General features: G+C 34.6%; 1 protein-coding gene across 1 annotated transcript in view; it reads left to right on the forward strand.

The window, feature by feature from the left end:
• The window catches only part of RRM1 (ribonucleotide reductase catalytic subunit M1), a 36,718-nt gene that overhangs the window by 10,014 nt on the left and 10,901 nt on the right, over nucleotides 1–15,803 (forward strand). The window contains exons 5-14 of the mRNA XM_063093044.1: nucleotides 1,634–1,693; nucleotides 2,798–2,837; nucleotides 3,096–3,258; nucleotides 7,807–7,948; nucleotides 9,364–9,447; nucleotides 10,494–10,655; nucleotides 11,029–11,108; nucleotides 11,795–11,996; nucleotides 14,805–14,954; nucleotides 15,165–15,386. Of these exons, the coding sequence (XP_062949114.1) occupies nucleotides 1,634–1,693; nucleotides 2,798–2,837; nucleotides 3,096–3,258; nucleotides 7,807–7,948; nucleotides 9,364–9,447; nucleotides 10,494–10,655; nucleotides 11,029–11,108; nucleotides 11,795–11,996; nucleotides 14,805–14,954; nucleotides 15,165–15,386 (1,305 nt within the window). The remainder of the gene's footprint in view (nucleotides 1–1,633; nucleotides 1,694–2,797; nucleotides 2,838–3,095; nucleotides 3,259–7,806; nucleotides 7,949–9,363; nucleotides 9,448–10,493; nucleotides 10,656–11,028; nucleotides 11,109–11,794; nucleotides 11,997–14,804; nucleotides 14,955–15,164; nucleotides 15,387–15,803) is intronic.

Genomic DNA, 15,803 nt, shown 5'->3' on the forward strand with positions numbered 1-15,803 from the left:
AAAATAACATGCACATCTTAGAAAATTTAAACACTACAAAAAATATAGACAAAAATTAATTCTCTGTCTTGCTCTGAATCCTGTTTTTCCTTCTCTAGAAGCAACTTTGTTTTATCATTTTTAAATGTATTTTTCCAGAACTATTCTGTGCATACGTGTGTGTGTGTATGTGTACATACATATGTTTTTTTCCAGTGGTAACATACCATGTATACTGTTCTCAGTGGTACTTTTTTCACTTACAAGTATATTTTAGAGATTGTTCTATATCAGCATTTACAACTTTATCCTAATCTTTCCAACTGCTACGTAACATTCCATTTTATAGATGTATTGTCATGTACGTATATGTAAGAATCCCTCTAGTTATGAATATTTGTTTTCCATTTTTCACTTTAGTGAATATCCTTGTATGGTAGGTGTTTTGACCATAGATGAATATATTTGTAAGATAAATCCCTTAGATGGAATTGCTGAGCTAAAGAGTATGTGCATTCAAAATTTTAATAGACATTGCCAAATTGACTCCCTAAAATGTTGCTCAGGTAAAATTCTGAAACATCTTGCTGAGCAACTTAAAAATTATCCACTTGTGTTTAAACCCCTTTCCTAACTAGATCCCAGAGGACAGAAGGGAAAAGATGTATAGGTTCAGCCAGCTCTTTTGCACATAGGATTTATTCATCATGCTATCTGGGCAGATTAGAAACGAGTTTATAACTTTAGGGAATAGAATGACTATATATTTGACTATCTCTCTAAATATGTATCTGATATGTATTTAATGAGACTAAGAGAAAAACTAAGTTTGTTTGTGTGTTGTTCAGATGTGTAATCCTGAAGAGAGGTTAAAAACAAAAATAAAACAATAGCAGCAAATCCTGTGTCTAAAAAATAAATATTGATAGTTAAGTATTTCAGTTCTCTGTTATTTATGCTAGACTCATACCTACCTTTGACAACAAAAATGCCCTTAAAAATTTAAGAGAAAGGGAAAGCAGGGTTTTATATAGATTTTTCTAGTCTTTGGACATGGATTATTATGTAGAAACACTGTTAGTATTTCAAAAAACCGGCTCCATTTTTTTCTATCTGAAATGATTATTTATACCTAATTACTTTTGTTTTCCTCTAAATGGCTTTATAGCTTACAAAAACTCTGTAACAATGATTGATTTGGCTATAAAATCTTACAAACTACCATAGTAGTTTGTTTAAACCCAGTTTAAGAACCATGAATTAGTAAATATGTAGTACCAGTACTTTTGGATTAACAGCCAATCTGAAACATGTATAAGAATGATAAAGTAGTCCCTTTTATGCTCATGTTCTTTCCCTCTTAAATTAAAGATGTACTATAAACATAACAGGGAAGTTTGGAAAATCACATTTAATCACATAACTTATATGTCTTTTAATATCTATGTCTTTAAAGCCGGTTAGGATACTCAATTTATATACTATTTTTTTTTTTTAATATTAGATGGATTTCTATTCTACAGCAGTAATATTTAGTGTTATCTCTTGTGTATCCTATGTCAATTTTAGTTCTGAAGTTAGGGCTGAAAGATATCAGATTTTGTGAGAATAAGACTAATTATTTTCCTTATGGGTTCTTTTTTACCCCCATCAGCGCCTGAATTCTGCCATTATCTATGACCGAGATTTCTCCTATAATTACTTTGGCTTTAAGGTAAATACTGGGTTTCAGATAAGTGGGAATTCCTTCGTAATTATCAGGTAATACAGGATTTTGTTTATGTTTTGGTGATACTGGTATAAAGTCAGTAAGTTGTTTTTTTGTGTGTTTTGGTGTTTTTGGAGCAATAAGTTGTTGAGAGGTGGGATGGACCTGGGGGATTAGTGTGGTTAAGGTGGTAGTGGTGAAAGATAACTTATCTGTTTGCAATTTTCGATTTTTCCAAGTATAGCTTCTGGATTCCTGAGGAGATGTGCAGATAATTTGCCAGAATTATTTTATAGTATTCTACTGTTTATACAACAATTTATTGAATCCCTACTATGTGTCAGGTGCTTTAATAAGTAATTTTTGTGTCGATAGACAGTATAATGTAGTGACTGAGAACATGAATGTTGGTGTCAGACCACCTGGGTTCAAATCTGCTCTATTACTTATTAGCAAGTTATTTAATCTCTCTGTGCTTCAGTTTCTTCATCTTTAGAAAGGGGATATTATAAAATTTCAACAACAAATTCTATTGAGGATGAAATGAGTGTGTGTGTTGCTTAGATCAGTGCCTACCCTATTATAAGCACTTTATGGGTGTTAGCCATTGTGGTGATGATGACGATAATGGTGAAGATGAATATTACAACTTCTTCTATTAAAGTGTATGGAGCTGGCTTTTTCCAGAAATTTTCTTGTAGTCTTTGCTAAAACAAAGCAGCCAGTTGATAATGTTCCAAACTAAAGCTAGGAAGAGTAGGAATACTATTCTTTTCATTCAAAATTTTATTTATTTATTTAATTTTTTTGTCAGCTGGCAGTATGGGGATCTGAACCCTTGACCTTGGTGTTATCACCACCACATTCTACTGAGTGAGCTAGCTAACTGGCCAGACCCTGCAAGCCTTTTTTTTTTTTTTGGGATGCTGGCTGTTATGGGGATTCGAATCTTTGACCTTGGTGCTATAACACTGTGCTCTAACCAACTGAGTCACTTAAAATTACATAAAACCCAAGAAGACTTAAACAGATTGCCTTATCGTGAATGATATATCTACTGTGTTTTTAAAAACTGCTCTGAAAATTTGTTGGTTACTTTGCTTCTTCTAGACATTGGAGAGGTCCTATTTGTTGAAGATCAATGGAAAAGGTGAGAAATGAATATATTTGTGAGTATGTTTTCTGTTCATTAAACTGAATATAGAGCTTTGAGCAATTAGCCTTAATATTTTTATTTAGACTCTAAATAACTTTGAACTTTAGGTTTAGTTTATGAATAATTGTTCTGCATATTGGTATAAAATTTTTCTAATTTTCTTTTGGTGTTCCTTTTTTTGATTCAAATTTGTGTCTAAGCTTAGTTTTTCTGACATGTCTCATCGCGTGAAAATTCCTCTTTTGTTTATAGTGGCTGAGAGACCACAGCATATGTTGATGAGGGTATCTGTGGGGATTCACAAAGAAGACATTGATGCTGCAATTGAAACATATAACCTTCTTTCTGAGAGGTGGTTTACTCATGCCTCTCCCACTCTCTTCAATGCTGGTACCAACCGCCCACAACTTTCTAGGTATGTGTCATCTACAGTTGGTTTTAATATTCTGAAATGTTTTTATTTTTTTTGGCAGCTGTCCTGTGTGGGGTCTGAACTCTAGACCTTGGTGTTATAAGGCGGTGCTGTAGCCAACAGAGCTAAGCAGCCAGTCCCTGAAATGGTTTTGTCTGGGGAGATAAACCTTGACCTGAAGAAACAAGGCAGTTCATCACATACAAAATAATTTAATAAATATTTAGTCACTGCCTGATCCGATTAAATGAGATTTGCATTCTGGAAAGATCTCTGCCTGCGGTGTGGTAAAGGAATTGGAAAGAGGGCAAATGGTAGTAATGAAAATGTTCTAAAATTAATTGGGGTGATGCTTATACTGCAAATATTTTAAAAGCCATTGAATTGTATACGGTAAGTGGGAATTACGTCATATATGTATATCTCAATAAAGGTGTTTAAAAAAATAAATGCCAAAAAACAAACAAACAAAAAATGCCAAGAACTAGTTAAGGGACTCTTATAGTAGTTTATATAAGAAATGGTAGTTTAGTTAGGGAAATGAAAATAGAGATTGAGAGTAGGAGACAGATTCAAGAAATATTTGGGAGATAAAATTGACAGAATATGGTGATCTTTTGAATATGGGTCAAGGATGGTTTCTGTGTTTATGGGTAAAGGAACAGGATTAATGGTGATGCCAATTTGCTAAGAAAGGGAACACTGTAACAGAGTCCAGTAATATGTAAAAAATATGACATGCCATTAGCAAGTTCATTTATGCCAGGAATTCAAGGATATGCTAACATAAAAAAATTAATATAATTCAGTGCATTAACATTTCATACAATTTAATGCTCTTTTATAGTAAAAAACCTTAGCAGAATAGATATAGAAAATAACTTACTTAATTTGGTAAAAGATATCCACTAAAAACTTAGATTTATTGGTTTCACTGAGCCAAAATCAAAGACACTCCTTCCAGAGGCACTAGGGGAGAATCACGTTTTTTTTCAGCGTGGTAGTGGTAGCCTGAACCAGCATTGTAAGATAAGGAAAAGAAGATTGGAAACGAGGGAATAAAATTGTAATGATTCATAGGTATGATTTTTACATAGGAAACTTAGGAGCATTTACAGACAAATTATTAGAATTAAAAGATTTCAGCAAAATATCTATATATAAGTTTAATATAAATTAATCAGTTGAGTTTCTGTACTTTAGCTATTAGAAAATTAAGTTTTAAAATATGCCATTTATAGCTGGTTGGTTAGCTCAGTTTGTTAGAGTGCGGTGTTATAACACCAAGGTCAAGGGTTCAGATCCCCCGTACTGGCCAGCCACCAAAAAAAATTTTTTTTTAATAATACTAGAAGGTATCCAGGAATAATTCTAATAAAAAATGTATAAGACTTTTTTGAGAGGTGAGGGGTGGCTGGCCAGTACAGGGACATGTAAGAAAATTCTAAAACATGATTAAAGGGCATTAAAAAAAAAAAAGTGATTTTTATATTAATGAATGGATTCAATATACTAAATATGTCAGTTTTCCCCAAGTTAATCTGTGCATTCAATGTATTTCCAGTCAAAATTTCAACATGCTGATTCTAAAACTTATGTGGAAGAGCAAAAGACAAAGAATAGTCTAGTAGACGGCCCAAAGATTCTAATCTCTGGAACCTGTAAATGTTACCTCATAAAGAAAACAGTCTTTGCAGATATGACTAAGAAGGATCTTGACGTGGGGATATTGTGCTGAATTATCTGGATAGGCCCTAAATTCAATCAGAAGTATCCTTATAACAGAGAGGCTGAGGGAGATATGATACACACAGAAGAGGAGAAGGTGATATGAAGAAATTGGAATGATGCAGTCACAAGCAAAGGAAGGCTGTTAGCAACCAAAAGCTACCCAAGGCAAGGAACAGATTCTCCCCTAGAGCCTCTGGAGGGAGTGTCCTTGATTTTGGCTCAGTGAAACCGATGTTGAGCTTTTGACCTCTAGAACCGTGAGAGAATAAATTTCTGTTTTCTGTTTTAAGTCACTAAGTTAGTGGTTATTTGTTAAGGCAGCCACAGGAAACTATGACAAATAGCAAGACGGTTTTAAAGAAAGAGTCCTATCAGGCTTCAATATTACCAAAAAGCTATGTAAGCAAGACACTATGATATTTACTGTGGGATAGATTAAAATTACTGGAATAGAACAGAGACCACAGAAACCGACTCAAGTTTATATGGGAGTTGATTAAAACTACTGGAATATAACACAGTGCAGAAACAGATTCAACTTTATATGGGAATGTGATGAATAGTTAAGGTGTCATTGCATTTCATTGGGGAAATGGTGCTAGGGAAATTGGTTATCTCTATGGGGAAAACTGTAATTAGATTTCCCTTCATGCCATATACAGAAATAAATTCTAGAAAAAAATGTAAATATGAAAGTAAAATCCTTTAGGAGAACATAAAGAGAAAGTAGATAAATATAAATATCTATTTTCCTCCTAACTTTTAATTTTGAATTTCAAAAATACTGAAAAGTTCAAAGAAAAGGACAGTGAATACCCATGCATCCATGGCCACCTAGATTGAAAAATTACTAATATTTTGCCATAAGTATATATTTAAAATTTTAAGCTTTAAAATTAAAAATAATTTCTTTTGGCTGAGTCATTTGAAAGTAAGTTGCTGACATCCTAACTCTTAATACTTCAGCTTATGGCTTGATAGGAGAATATATATGACCTCAGTGGTGAAGGTTTTCTTAAAATAAAAAGCAAAACACTATAAAGCAAAAAATTGGAAAAAATTGGTTGCATTAAAGTTAAAAACTTCTATGAACCAAAACCAGAGTGAAAAAACAAGTTATAGACCGGGAGAAGATACTTACAACATGCTAACTGTTGAGGGATTATAAGAAAAAAGACAACAGAACAAAATAGAAACAGGGGAAGAGGATATAAACAAATAATTCATAGAAGAAGAAAACTAATTGGCTAATAAACATCTGAGATGTTAATAAACCTTGCAAATAATTAGGAAAATAAAATTATCATAATGAGATATTTCATACTCATTAGACTGATAAAAATTAAAAGGCTGATAACACAAAGTGTTGGCAAGAATGTGTAGTACAGGGAAATCTCATACATTGCTAGATATAGAGTTGTCCATCCACTTGGGAGAATCTTTAGTAAGTAGAATATGTACATATCCTTTGACCCAGCAATTCCCCTCCTGGGTCTGCATCCTACAGAAATCCTTAGACATAAGCACAAGGCGATGTGTTCAAGAATTTTCATAGCAGTATTGTATAGAATAGCAATCAAATTGGAAATAATCCAATGTCTGCCAACAGGCACATGGACAAATACATCGGTATATTCATACAGTGGAGTACCTTGCAGCAATGAAAATAAACTGAGGCTACATGTGTCAGTAGGAATGAATCTTTGTAACACAATATTGGTTTATTTTTTATTTATTTATTTATTTTTTAAAAGATGACCGGTAAGGGGATCTTAACCCTTGACTTGGTGTGGTCAGCACCACGCTCACCCAGTGAGCGAACCAGCCATCCGTATATGGGATCCGAACCCGGGGCCTTGGTGTTATTAGCACTGCACTCTCCCGAGTGAGCCACGGGCCGGCCCCACAATATTGGTTTAAAAACCAGTTGCTGAAGGATAAATACATATACAACCAGAAAAAATTTAAATGTAGAACATATAAAAATGCTAAAGTAGAAATGCATGAAAATGTTAGGGGATTGCAATTAGGCTGTATTTATAGTGTCTAATTTCTTGAGGTAGATGGCAAGTACAAATTGTTTGTTATATTATTTATATCTTCCTGAATGTTTGAATGTTTAATAGAAAATGTCAATGGATAGAATTCATTTGAGTGGTTGAATATTCAAGATAGCATAGGGATCATTGGTAAAATAAGGTTCTTGAAGTACGGAACAGGATCAGATCCAAAGTGGAGGTAGAGAGGTTGTCTTTGAAAAGTTTGTAAGGGAGCTATAATTTTGTGGACATGTCAAAGAAATGGTTGACCGTTAGATAGTTGGATAGATATTATGTTTCATTTTACTTGGCTTGCTAACAAGTTGAAGACTATGATATATGCTTATTTTTTTTTTTTTTTTTTGTGGCTGGCCAGTAGCTTGCTGGTAGGGGGATCTGAACCCTTGACTTTGGTGTTATAACACTGTGCTCTAAGCAGCTGAGCTAACTGGCCAATGCTTATGAATTCACACGGGAAAATGTGATAATGGCACAGTTGCAGTTGGTGAAAATGTAAGCTAATATATTTAGACTTATCTATGAGACTTCCTGCTGTGGGTAATGTTTAGGTTAGGCAGCAAAATGATTTTAAAATAATATATGTTGGTATGTTTTATTGTGTCATATCCAATAAAGGGCTTTTATCTTCTAAAAATACTTAGGAACTTAATAAACTTTAAATCTTGTATGTGACTGACTTACTGTCTTTGGATTATACAATTACTTTTGTGACCTTGCTTCAGTTTCTTGTTCTGAGTTGTGACTTTTTTTCTCCTTGTAGCTGTTTCCTTCTGAGTATGAAAGATGACAGCATTGAAGGCATTTATGACACTCTAAAGCAGTGTGCATTGATTTCTAAGTCTGCTGGGGGAATTGGTATTGCTGTGAGTTGTATTCGGGCTACTGGAAGCTATATTGCTGGGGTAAGCTTCTGTCATATGACTTTTAAAAGGGGTATTCAAGTCCAAAAGCAACCAGGCTTATGGTTGAGAGGGCATATACTAATGTTTGGGAGACTGGGGTCTCTGTTAATTACTAGCTGGCTGTGTGACTTGGAGGTGTCATTTCGTTTCTTCTGGCTTCATTTTTATCAATCTCAATAGAAATTTAGATTAGAATAGATCTCTAGAATTCTTTTTAGCTCAGGTGTTTTGAATTCTCATTTATTTTAGCAAATAATAATAGCAGCTATCATTTATTGATTGCTTACTATGTGCTAAATCTATTATAAATGTTTTACTTGAATTACTCATTTAATTCTTACCACCATCCTATGAAGTAGCTACCATTATAGACATAATTCTAGGAACTTTATTCCTTACAATAAACTTGTAAATATAGGCACTGTTGTCTTCATTTCACAAGTGAGGGAACTGAGGCTTAGAAAGTTAAATTACTTCCAGAAATCAGTCACTTAATAGTGGTAGAGCCAGGAATCAAGCTTTAAACATTGGCACTTATGATGTAAACTACAACCCTTTGCTAGTTCACTATTCATTGAGAGTCAACATAACAATTTTGGGTAAGACCTGGATTTAAATGCTACCTCCAGTACTTACTAGTAATGTGGCCTAGAGCAACATTTCCCTTATCTGTAATGAGGGAAAAAAAAAAAATCTAATCCTGTAGAATAAAATTCCAGAAGGAAACTGTTCCATTATGTGGTATTTTGGAGGTGGTGTGATATATACAGAACTTTTACATAATAGTAGAGTGAGCCTTTGCTTAGTTATCTTTCTGGACTATTTAAAGGGTTGCCTTGGGGTAAGAAGGATTATTTAAATAATTTGATGAGGTGTCTTCTAGTCATAGCAGTCTCTATTATCTTTATTCTAGAATCCATTTATTGCTGATAATCTTCATTTACCTTATTTATTGTCCCAGTGTATCTATTGTATATAATTCTTATTGTAAGTTGCTTTGACTTCTTTTGGGAAAAAGACATTGTAGTAGTGTTTTTACTCACTCTATTCAAAGTGTATCTAAATGACCTTTAGAAGGTGTAGAGTTTAAATTTAGCTACCCTGATTTTGGATTCTTTTGACTTGTAATTGTTATATTTCATTATAAATTAGAGATGCCACAAAGTAACTTTGTACATAATTGTAATTTATTCAATAACATTTTGTTGATTTTGTGTTGGGCATTATGTTTTGAAAACAGAGGAAGAGAACTGAGAGCAGGTAAACTTTTGTAGATTGCTACCTAGAAATTAGGCACTCTTTTTGACAAAAGATCAGGAGAGAGTAAGTTGTTCACTGTTGAGCCATATTGTTCTTTTCCTTGTTGAGCCACCTCTGTCTTCTTCAGATGCCTTTATTTTCAATCTCTCTTTCAGACTAATGGCAATTCCAATGGCCTCGTACCAATGCTGAGAGTATATAACAACACAGCTCGATATGTGGATCAAGGTGGAAACAAAGTGTGTGTTACTTGAAAAATACTGGAATTCAGAACTAAACATCTTTAGCTATGTGTACTTATAATAAGATGGTTCAATTATGTATAGTTTCTACTTACTATGCTTTTGTTTTTTAACTTTTAACATCAACTTAAGGAGGTATGATTTACTTATCTTAAAGTGCACACACTTTAAGTATAGTTTTGATAAGTTTTGACAAATGTATATACTTGTGTAGTCACCCCCCCAGTCAAAATATAGAACATTTCTCCCAAACATTTCCTGAATGTACCTTTGCATTCAGTTACCCCTATCACTCCCAACTGCACATACTTTATCCCTGGCTTCAGCAGCCACTGATATTGTCACTTTTTAATATGACAGTTTATTTGCAAATAATTTCTAAAGTTGTGACTCATAATGATACCTAACCTTGAAGTGGGGTTGTAATATGTGTTCTAGTTTTTCTTCAAAAAAAAAAAAAACAACAAAACTGAAGCAACAAAACCCTCCCTATTTATAGAAGGAATGGTAAAGTTGAGAGAATTGGGTTGTTTACCCAATGTTTTATCAGCAGGATAGTTCTCAACTAGAGCCTGCCTCTTATATATATGTAGGCACACTAATTACCTGTCAGTTTATGAATTTCTCTCTTGGATTTTGGGGACCTTGATAAGATAGATCACCTTTTATATTGTCAAGGTTAAAGTGATTTTCTTTGGGCTTTACATACATGTCACAGTGTAAAGTGAGCTGGGCTACTACTGAAGAGGAGGCTCCATCTGTAGTTCACTGTGTCACTTTGGACAAATTACTTAATATTTCTTGTTCCACATTTTCCTTATGTCAGTTTATTTTTACTCCTAAAATTGTAAGAAAAATGTTATACATTTTTCATATACATATACATATGTTTACATTTTGAAAGTACTTTTATCTGTATTATTTCATTGAATTCATTAATTCTAGTGAAGATCAAAGGAAATACTATAAAAGTACTTTGGAAAATATGAAGTTTCTTTGTTTCATTTCAATTTTGAAACGAACGATGATTTATTTATCTTTAGCGTCCTGGGGCATTTGCTATTTACCTGGAGCCTTGGCATTTAGACATCTTTGAGTTCCTTGATTTGAAGAAGAACACAGGAAAAGAAGAGCAGCGTGCCAGGGATCTTTTCTTTGCTCTTTGGATTCCAGATCTCTTCATGAAACGAGTGGAGACTAATCAGGTGAGAGTAGGTACTTGTGGACAATAGCAACTTGATTCATATGAACTTTTTCTTCTTCAGCCATCTTAAGTCACGCTTAGGAATAGCCCACCTATGTGTAATGCCACAGAAGGCATTCTGAACAGGTTAAGAGATGCCATGCCTACCTTCTCACATTTCTATTCTCTAGAGTAGATGCTGTCTGACATAAATGCTTAAAAGGTCATGGACTAACAGGCAGAACTAGATGTTTGGGCCTGAGCCTAAAATGATTATTTCTGCAGCAAATTTTCAAGAGATACTATGAAAGCCTCCTTATCCTTGTAGTGTTTCTAGTAGATTATGGATGGTTATTTGAAGTTTTTTATGAGTGGTACTGTTCTTCCCTTTGTAGGACTGGTCTTTGATGTGCCCAAATGAGTGTCCTGGTCTGGATCAGGTTTGGGGAGAGGAATTTGAGAAGCTATATGAAAGGTATGGTAAAAAATATGAAAGGAACAATGTTTTAACCATAGTTTCTCTCAATTGGGAGATCCAAATATCAATTAAGTCATTAGCCTGTTTCAAGGACTCTTTGGAAGCTTTAGGAGAGAACGTAATTAATTATTTAATGTTGGTCAGATTTGCTTTCTGATTCTTCACCAAAATTGGTTTCTATCTTCTTTCTTAACACTTTGGGACTTGTAAATAGATGCTTGGATGTTTTAGTTAATCCTTATAGAAATGAAGATGAAGAGTTGTAGGGTTATTTTTCTGCTTTGTCATATAATACTTTTGGTAAAATAAATTATGCTTTATATTTCATATAGAAAGCATGAAAGATTAGGACACACATATCAACAGTTTATTAAAATTAGCACAATATTAAGAGATTTGTCTACTTTAGCTTTTGTTCCTTTTTATTACAAAAGGTATTGATTTGGTGGGATTGGGTTCATTCAAAGTCTAAAGCTGCCTGATTTTCCCCTGTGGCTTTAGCCAGAGTAAAATGAATATATTTGCTTTCTTTTGGCAAAATTTAGTAAAAATTTAAGAGTTTTCAAAATTTAGTAAAAACTTAAAGAGTTTTCATAATTTTATATTTTAGTTTCTTCAAGTTGTCTGCAATAAAGAGTTTCTTAGGAAGTAAGTATTAAAATAATATTAGCTTTGCCTTTCAGTTATGAGAAACAAGGTCGTGTCCGCAAAGTTGTAAAAGCTCAGCAGCTTTGGTATGCCATCATTGAGTCTCAGACAGAGACAGGTACCCCGTACATGCTCTACAAAGATTCCTGTAATCGGAAGAGCAACCAGAAGAACCTGGGAACGATCAAGTGCAGCAACCTGTGCACAGAAATAGTAGAGTATACCAGCGAAGATGAGGTAGGTAGAAATACTTCTGTATAGAGTACTGAGAGAAAAATCTTAGGCAGTTGTTGTTTGTGAATCTCTCACTTGATTTTACTTGAGATAGGTGAAGAAATTTTCATAGTTTGTTGTAAGCAGAGAGCACTAAAATAGATTACAAAGGAAGGGAGAGGTGTGTTCTGTGCCTGTAAATATTTTTTATATAAGCCATGTAGAAAAGATTGTCAGTTTTTTTCTTATACACACATCATTGTAGTAACATTTACTTGAGAAAAATAGTGATGTACAGTTAAACACAAAAATGTATTAAAGTAAGTAAGCACATAGAGAGCCCTTTCAGTAAATGATGAGACATAATCTGATCTGAGATCTGTAAAGAGATTTCACTGAAGAATCAAGGCTGTAAATGGGATATGGTTTAAAAAAAAGGTTAGGGAAAAGCTTTCATTTGGGAAGAATGCCTGTATGACAGAACAGAGATAGGGCTAGATCTTGTGTAGATAATGTCAAGTAAATTTATTTTGATCAAGCAAATAGATTAAGGCTTGGTATATGGAGAGATCCTATGGTTGGGGGAAGGGGAGATAGAAAGAAGAAGCTGACATGACACACACAGGCTTTCTAGCCCTTGTAGGTTTCTGACAGGAAAATAGCATCAAAATGCTAAGATGAGAAGGATGTTCTTGCTTCATGTTATAGAGTGTCTTGATGTGTTAACAGGTTAGAGGTTAGCCTCAGGAGGTTGTTGCTGTAGTTGGATGGCAGGCTGCTTGGATACTGTATGTGAACTATGGAAATGAGGAGGAAGGAGCAGATCCCTAGTTCTAGGACCTGAAAAAAAAAGACAAATGAAAAGTTAGGAAGTAAATGGGAAGTGAGTTAAACACTGCTAGGGTTACAGTTTAATTCAAAGTTTATTGAGCACCAGCTATGTGTAAAACACTATGCTTGGTTTGGGATGTAAATGAGTATGGCTCAGTCACTGCCCTCTGGAAATTTACACATAATTTAGTTGGGAGAAATTGATATATATTCAAGTAACTGTTATGCAAGATAGATTATATTGTAGAGGCTAGAGCGACCCTTTTAAAACAAAAATCAGATCATGTCATTTGTTTGCACAAAACTCCTCTTTGGCTACGAACCCATGCAGAGTTCTTTTTTTAAATTGAGATATAATTCACATACCATAAAGTTTACTCTTTTAAAGTGTACAATTCTGAATTTTTTAGTATATCCACAAGGCTGTGCAACCATTACCACTATCTAGTTTTAAAACATGTTCTCCAGATGATGAAATCTTGTACCCAATTAGCAGTCACTCCCTCTTCCCCTTTTCCCCCAGCCTCTGACAACCACTAATCTATTTTCTGTCTCTGGATTTGCCTATTGTAGACATTATATGAATAGAATCATATAATATGTGGCCTTTTATGTCAGGTTTTTTTCACTTAGCATGTCCTCAGGCTTATCCATCTTGTAGAATGTATCAGTACTTTATTACTTTCCATCCACAGTTTTTTTAATGCCCTACAGGGTCCTACACAACTGGATACCCCCACATCATCTACTGTTACCTGTCCCCTTGCTCACTCCTTTCCTACCCTACTAATTTCCTTGCTGTCCCGCAAACATGTTAAGCATGCTCCTACTTCAGGATTTTTGCACTTTACCTTGAATGTTATAATACTCTTCCCCCCACATGGTTTGCTTTCTAGCCCCGGAAGTGTTTGTTTATATGTTACATTCTCAGTAAGGTCTTTATTGACAACTCTATTTAAACTCTATCCTTACTCCAGTACTGGCTTTTTTCCCTGCCTATTTTTCTCCCTAGCATTTATTAGGCTTATGTGATCCAAGCTATACATTTTAAATGGGTATTTGACAACATGTATAGAATGTAGTAGATGTGAAAGGCACAAGGAGTCCAGTTAGGAAACTATTTCAGTAGTCCAAGCAAGAAGAATTAAGGCTGGATTGGAATAGTCATCATCAAAACAGGAAATGGGGCTGGCCAGTTAGCTCAACTGATTAGAGTATGGTGTTATAGCACCAAGGTCAAGAGCTTGGATCCCTCTACCAGCCACCTGCACCCCCCCCCCAAAAAAAACCCCAAAAGTATTCATTCAGCATTATTAAGCAGTTACTGTATGCCAGATGTGGTGTAAGTGCTAAAAATATGAGGATAAATAAGATGTGATCCTTGCCAGAAAAAGCTTACTACCTAGTGTAGTCTAGTAGGGGAATCGCCTGAAGAGCTTTTCCAAAGTCTGCAAGTTTGAATCCTTTGTTGCTAAGGACTTCTTAGAATATCAAAGAGCATGAGGCAGATATGTGTATTTTGAAAGAGCTCTCTGTAATGATGGAAATATTCTATATCTTGTGGCTGTTCGGCACTTGAAATATGACTAGTGCAACTGAGAAACTGATTTTTAAATTTTATTTAATTTTAATTAAATAGCTACATGTAGCTAGTGGCTACTGTATTGACAGCACACATCTACTGAATGCTGAGACAGATATACATAAGAAATTAATTATAGCACATATTTTATGGTAGTAAAGCTATGGAACACAATGTTCTCTCTCTATTTTACCTATTTCACTGATACATGTTACAACTCACATCTGTTATTGGGTATTGAAGAGACAAAATGAGTGGGATTTAGAATGGACTGATGAATGATGAAAAAAGAGAAGTCAGAGATAAAAATTTAAAATTTTAATGTCTGAGAGTGTTAGAGGCATACATGGTGGTATCATTGACACAGGGGGAAGAAATCAAAATTGTGTGATTCTTGACCCTTTTTCTTTGCATTCCAGGTTGCAGTTTGTAACTTGGCTTCCCTGGCTTTGAATATGTATGTCACATCAGACCACACATATGACTTTAAGAAATTGGCTGAAGTCACTAAAGTTGTTGTTCGAAACTTGAATAAAATTATTGATATAAACTACTACCCTGTCCCAGAGGTATGAATAGATTTCTCTGTTTATTGGTAATTATTGAAATCTAAGAAGGAGGGAGTTTATCATGGTCTGCAAGTTATCATTTAAATGGTTGTCATTGGAATGGTGTGACAGAACTGAGGTAAAGAGGTGTGTGTGTCATTTGGTGCAGAATGTTGCTTTTTCTGTTCAGTAATGTTTTTTTTTTTCTTTTCTAAATCTCTTGGAACAAAGGCATACATATCAAATAAACGCCATCGTCCCATTGGAATTGGGGTACAAGGTCTGGCAGATGCTTTTATCCTGATGAGATATCCTTTTGAGAGTCCAGAGGCCCAGTTACTGAATAAGCAAATCTTTGAAACTATTTATTATGGAGCCCTGGAAGCCAGCTGTGACCTGGCCAAGGAGCATGGTCCATATGAAACCTATGAGGGCTCTCCAGTAAGCAAAGGAGTAAGTATACAGACAAAATTTCTTTTTGCCTGTGAGTACCTATAGTGAGATAAATGGTACAACTCCTGCCCCCCCAAGGAATATGTCCACATCATTATCCCTGGAACCTGTGAATGTTATCTTATTTGGTTCAAAAAAAAGTTTTTGCAGATGTAATTAAGAATCTTAAGATAAGGAGATCATCCTGGATTATCTAGGTTAAATCCAATAACAATTGTTTTGCAAGAGACACAGAGAAGAAAGAGAAGCAACATGACCTTGAAGGCAGAGATTGGAGTGATAATAGCCACAAGCCCAGGAATGCTGACAGCCACTGTAGAAGGTAGAAGAGACAAGGAGCAGAATATTCTCTAGAGCCTCTGGATAAAGTATGGCTCTGCTAACATGTTAAGTTTTGAGCTTCTGGGCTTCTAGAAC

This window comes from Cynocephalus volans, chromosome 4 (genome assembly GCF_027409185.1).
Source record: "Cynocephalus volans isolate mCynVol1 chromosome 4, mCynVol1.pri, whole genome shotgun sequence".
NCBI classification, from domain to species: Eukaryota; Metazoa; Chordata; class Mammalia; order Dermoptera; family Cynocephalidae; genus Cynocephalus; species Cynocephalus volans.